This window comes from Corvus hawaiiensis, chromosome 11 (genome assembly GCF_020740725.1).
Source record: "Corvus hawaiiensis isolate bCorHaw1 chromosome 11, bCorHaw1.pri.cur, whole genome shotgun sequence".
NCBI lineage: Eukaryota > Metazoa > Chordata > Aves > Passeriformes > Corvidae > Corvus > Corvus hawaiiensis.
The window spans coordinates 21500386-21506385 of NC_063223.1; the positions used below are offsets into that span (position 1 = coordinate 21500386).

The 6000-nt window shown below is 43.1% G+C and overlaps 1 protein-coding gene across 1 annotated transcript in view; it reads left to right on the forward strand.

Annotated features, from left to right (window-relative positions):
* The window catches only part of SLC6A1 (solute carrier family 6 member 1), a 44472-nt gene extending 38811 nt beyond the window's left edge, over positions 1-5661 (forward strand). Inside the window, exons 14-15 of the mRNA XM_048315254.1 lie at positions 1254-1421; positions 3282-5661. Coding sequence (XP_048171211.1) covers positions 1254-1421; positions 3282-3386 — 273 coding nt within the window. The 3' untranslated portion in view covers positions 3387-5661. The remainder of the gene's footprint in view (positions 1-1253; positions 1422-3281) is intronic.
* The last annotated feature ends 339 nt before the right edge of the window (positions 5662-6000 follow it).

The following is a 6000-nucleotide window of genomic DNA, read 5'->3' on the forward strand; positions in this document are numbered from 1 at the left end:
GCAATCCCATTGAAGGCAATAAACAAAAAGCAGTGTCATTAGAGGAAGTTTGTGCCCCAAAAAGAGGAGCCAGGATTTTTATTAGACCTCTGGAAATGCTCAAGAGTTTGATTGGCAAAGTTAAAAAACTGCAAGGAACAAATTTTGACTATCTTTCTGTATTCTTAAATAGAATGTAGTGATCTAAAATCTAAATTTTCCACATACACAAAAATGCCAACATTCTGTAAACTGAATTCCTTCTGGTAACACAGCACGGTTCTAAACCCATGTTCTCTCCTGGGATTCTGTGGCATGTCTTAATCATTTTATACTGCATTGCTGTGGGTTTTCTGGCAAACTCTGCAAGGAATTTGTACTGGAAACCACAGGACAGCCTTTTCCTGATCCTAAACTTTATCCAGTTAATCCCATTCAGTACCTTGTGAAGGAATAAGCAAAGAAATGTAAATTTACTGCACATACACCGAACCCAGATGCAATAGAACAAACTAATCAAGCAGCCACCACTAAACATGACCCAGTATTTAACCAGAGAAAAGCAAATGAGGAGCACTAAAGAGACACAGAAGTATCTTCAAGTTGAGGGTTCCTCGAGTCATCCCTTCCCAGATCAAGGCAGCTTTCATTTTTCTGAAAACAAGTGTTCAGGAAGGCATGTGAAATTCATTTTATTTTAGTGGCACAGGAGGAAGAAGCCCAACATTGTAAAACTGGTCAGATTTGTCAGGTCCTCAGCAGAATGTGCTGGCCAGCCTGGATTAGTGTAAAATCTGCCTCTGCATCCTCCTCTGGGAATCTGTCTTTAGCCTGGCACCAGAATGAGCCTTCCTCTCTCCTGGTTCACTGTAGCAAGTTTTCCTGGCTGGTTTAGACATTAGAGATAGGCCAGGACAGGAGTTTTTCCTGGGAATGCTGTATGGAACACCACGTCTGCAGGTCACCATTGGAGAACATCCCAAAAACAATGTGTGGGTGCTGCTGCTCAGTGGCACCATGTACATGTCCACAGCTATTCCCAGGATCCCCATTTTCCCCAGCAGCCCCCTTCCCTCTGGCTCTGTGCAGGTTATCCAAGGAATTTACTGCTACCAGTAGCACACTTGGATGATCTGAGGTGTAGGTTTATATGTGAAAATACAGAGTTAAAAACATTCATTTCAGTAAGAAGCATCTTTGGAAGCTCCAGAAAAACTCTTGAAGCCAGAACACTCTGGGAATCTCATCCAAAACCTTCCCTTCTGCTTTTGCAGGGAGTGTTCATCTTCAGTGCTGTGCAGATGACCCCGCTGACGATGGGGAGTTACGTGTTCCCAAAATGGGGCCAGGGGGTTGGCTGGTTCATGGCCCTGTCCTCTATGGTGCTGATACCAGGCTACATGGCATACATGTTCCTAACCCTGAAAGGCTCCCTAAAGCAGGTAAGTCTGGCTGTCCCCACCACCTTGAGGCCCGTGCAACCAAAGATTGCTGGGCACTTCTGTTCCATCATCTGTTTCCCCCTCAGTCATTTTGCTTTGAGCAAAAAGAACCCTAAAAGCACCAGCCCAAAGACACAAGAGTGTCAGAGCCATCTGTTGCTGAACAGATTCCCCACCTTCCATGGGGTCCTCATCTCTGCTCTGGCAGCTCTTGGCATTCCAGCTCCTCACACCTAGAAAACAGAGGAGCAGTTCACAAAATATGGAAATCTGTCCTGGTTAATGCCAGACACGCGGCCGTGGATGGAGGCAGGGGATGCTCTGGGGGAGCTGGAACCAAACTCAGGGAATAATCCACCCAGCTCTGGGTTTGCAGGAGTCTGCTCAGTGGCCCTGTCCTGCATCTCCCTCATGGCATCCAAGGCTTGAGCTCCTGCATGTCACCTGCTCAGAGTCAGCCCTGTCCTGCTCTGCTGCAGCTGGGAGGAAGGACATGAAAAATCTTGGGGGGCCTTCCCTTTTGCCTTTATTTAAGGGATTTCTGTGAGCAGTCACTTCATGAAGAACATTAGGGGCTTTTTTCTCATGGCTCTCAGCCTCTCCCTGATTCCTCATCCCATTTTTAAAAAGGAGGTGACAATTCTCATGGAAAAGATTCAGTTTTTATTTCAGTCAGGTTTTATTGCAGTCAGGTTTTATTTCAGTCAGTTCTGAGGGCCTCAGTGATGTGCTGCTAAAGGAATGGGAAATACTGACCAGGTTATTGTCCCACACGCTGTTCAGGAACCACCTGCAATCACCACACCTCTTTTTAAGTCTGGGTGGTTCCTCAGTTTTCCCTCCCCAGCTCCCCCTGTACATCACAGCCAGTTCTCCAGCCCAAGTAGTGAAACACTCTGTGATTGTGGGAACCAAAGACTGTCAAAAAGAATTTGTTGGAACTTCTGGAATGTTCTGAAATCAGCTGACAGAGCCATCTTTGCAAAGGGCTGGATGATCTTAAGCAGAATTGACGAGTGATGCCTCATGAAATGCTCAGATCTTGATCCAAATATTTGTCTTCAGCATATTTTCAAAGACTCAGTGAGGCTTCAAAGAAGTCTGCAAAAAATTTCTGTGTTTTGGCCTTTTTTTTTGTTTCCCCCTGCCTGTTCTGAGCTCCAACACTTTGAATAGATTTCCCCTGGTCTTATGAAAACTTTTAGGTGCAAAAGGAGAACCTTTGCCCTAAAATACAGCTGCTGCTTGGGCAGAGTTGTGTGAGACCGTGGTAAAAGTTCCTCATCTCAGCCTTGCTGTGGATTAAGGTTTTATTTTTGAAAGGCATTAAGAAATAATCATTAGGTGATGGGAGGAGCCTGCACCAGCGAGAGGCTCTGAGGAGCCAAACTGGGATCTCTTTTGAGATGTGAACGTGAGCTGGGCAGAGAAGCTGCAGGAACAGAGAGGACCAAAGGACGAGGACAGACAGGATAGGAATAAAACACTCTTAAACACAGATCTGTTTCACCTGTTTCATCCTTGGAGGAACTCTCTAGCTCCTGTGTTCCCATCACTCTGGTGTCCAGCTGCCCACTGCAGCCCCTGTGCTGGACCATGGGCTCACAGCAGGGCCTCTCCTCATTTCTTTTCCCCAGGAAAGCTCCCTGTTGGCATCCAGCTTTTGGCACAGGGTCTTTCAGCTCCTCCCGTCACGTTCAGGACAGAGCTGAAATCTGTTCAGTGGACGTGGCTCACCGCTGGTCCCTGGGGAGACAGGCACTTGTAAAGTATTGTCTTTAAATAATAATAATTTTAAAAAAGAGTGAGGTTAACAGCAGTTTTTTGGCTGCCTCACGTTTGTTGTTGTCCTTTGAACAGCGCATCCAAGTGATGATTCAGCCAAGTGAAGACATCACCCACCCTGAGAATGGGCCAGACCAGGCCCAACAGAGCAACTCCGCCAACAAAGAAGCCTACATCTAAACTCCTCCATCGTCCCAGTACCGCTCCTTCTCCAGAAAAACAAAAAATATGGTTGAATATGACCACAAATTCATGTCTGAGAATATAATTACCTACCTCTAGTGGCAAAAAAAAAAAATATGTAAAAAAAAAAGAAAAAAAAAGCAACAAGGTCATCTCCACTCCAAGGGAATCGCCATGGGTTCGATCCAGCCGTCGCGAGCTCAGATGTTTGACAGCGTTTTGTGTTCTCCGGCAATCCACGGACTGTTAATGTTTTTATCCTTTCACAATGATAGTTGCATACCTTGGAATTTGTAAATTGATGTGCCAAGACCTTTTTAATCTACCTTTTAGCACGACTATTTGAAGTTTTGTGCTGCTGATTTTTAGTAGTTGATCACTATTTCTTACCGCTGAATCCCAAGACTGTTATTTCTGACTTTGCAAGAGTAAAATTAAGTTTGGAGTTGTTTTGTACAAAAAGAATGAAGTATTTTGTAAACAAGTGGTTTCCAGTGCAAAAGTCTGCCCTTAAAATTTGTTCCAGCTGAGGCCATTTGAGGGGGGAAGAGACTCTTCCTTCAGTTAACAGCAGGCACAGCCTTCATAAACATTCCTAGCGCAAAAATCGAGTTGTTTGTGGCGGAGCAGCCCAGGCCATACACACTGGCTGTGCTCAGCCTTTCAGGGTGACTTTCAAACAAGGTCATAAATTTCTTTAAAACTGCATATGTTGCTTCTTATGAAAAGAAGATATCTTTGTGAATCAATGTTAGAGGCATGAATATGAATATTTTAACTTTTTTAGCAAAGTAATAGCCAAGAGCTCCTAAAGATTCCCAGGAGTAAAACACAAAGTATTTGCCATTCAAGCTCAGAGTACCCTGAGCTTTTATTATGCTGTTACCACTCTACTATTATCACATTGCCACCAAAATAGAAACCAAAACAACGGCTTAAAGATCGCAGCTTCTCCTTGTAAGTTCCAATTTAGGGCTCAATTGAACTTTGACAGTTCCCAATCACACACTCCTCATGGTTAGCACTTTGAGAGCAGCGGGATTCCCATTTCCAGGGGCTGGGTGGTGATGAGGGCACAGGGAGAGCTCTTTCATCCCGATGCAATCCCGCTCTGGGCGCCGTCCTGCGTTTGCCGCACAGCCAGAGAGCCCGGCCAGCCCCTGGAAGTTTTCCCTGTGTAGGGAATGCAGCGGGAGCCCCGGCTGGCATTTCTCGTTTGGCAGCTATAAGACAGGCACGGAGGCTTTTTGGGAGGGTGATGTTTGATTGTAAATGACTGTGACAGAACTGTGCAATGAAAACATGCTTTTCAGCCAACTTTTTGTGCACCGTACAATGTTAGATAGCACAATTTATGTAGAACTACTACGTGAAAAAAAAAACCATGTTACCTGTGAATGTTGGGTTTTTCGTTGTTCTCGTCTGAAGGTGACAAACATGTTCTTGCAATAAGGTATTATTCTCAGAATGTCAAGCACATTATGTAGAAATAATATATATATATAATACACATGTATTTCAAACTACATCCTAAACTCTCAGAGTATGTTGGGTAGGTTCTAAACTGTTTCATACCTAGGTCAACTGTAAAATACTACGAGATCTAAGCTCCATCCTAAACGGCCATAGCTGAGATGCAAACGTCCTGTAAGTCTTTGGGATTTAGAGGAACCCCTACATCCTACACAGGCATCACACATGATACATCATACTTGTGGATTTCATTAGACTAAGGATAAAAACTCCAACTTTCTCTTTATTGTTTAATGTAACCGAGTCCCATGTTGTTCTAAGGAAAATGCAGTATTTAATGTTTGATTGTAAACAATTATGACAGATGTTTGACAGACCTGCTCTTTAGCAAAAAGCTGTACAAACGTTATCACATAGCACAAACTAGTGTTGTAGAACTACTGTGTGTAAACTGTGAATAGCTGTATCTTTTTTGTAGTACTTGCCCTGAAAAAGAAAGATTATTGTATGATCATATATGCTTTTTGCAATAAGGAAACTATCCAACACCGAGCAAATCTATCTCTATATAAAAATATATATGTAATATATACATATTCAAAAATATATACAGAGCCTGTTTAAAAGAGTACAGTATTATTTAGTAAATTGCAACCTGTTCTATGGACCAAATGTAAAATATTTATAAATTAAGATGCATTTTAAATGTCTATAAACGGTGTCATAATTAAAGCACGATTGTTATGTAAGTTTCCAAGAGTTTAGAGGAAAAAGAATAAAGGTTATATTATACATTAAATTCAGAATTTTGCCGTCTTTCATTGGACAAAGCCAGTCTGTGCTATTTGCAAGCTCCAAATGTGTCATTTATGTAAAAATATCCTTTAAATATTACACACTTGTGATGTGTATAATTAATCCGTGCTATTCCTACGATGTAATTAGTATGTGCATACATTATACAGGGAGCTTAAGAGGTGACAGTTAATAGTCCTTCCTGGCATCCTGCTGCTTTAATTCTCCTGTGGGAAGATGGCAGAGTGAGCCCCAGGAGAAGGAAAAAATGGATTTTGGGATGACCGTTCCTCGGCTGCACTTCTGCTGATGCTTTGGGGTGTGAGCTGCAGCACCTCCCTGG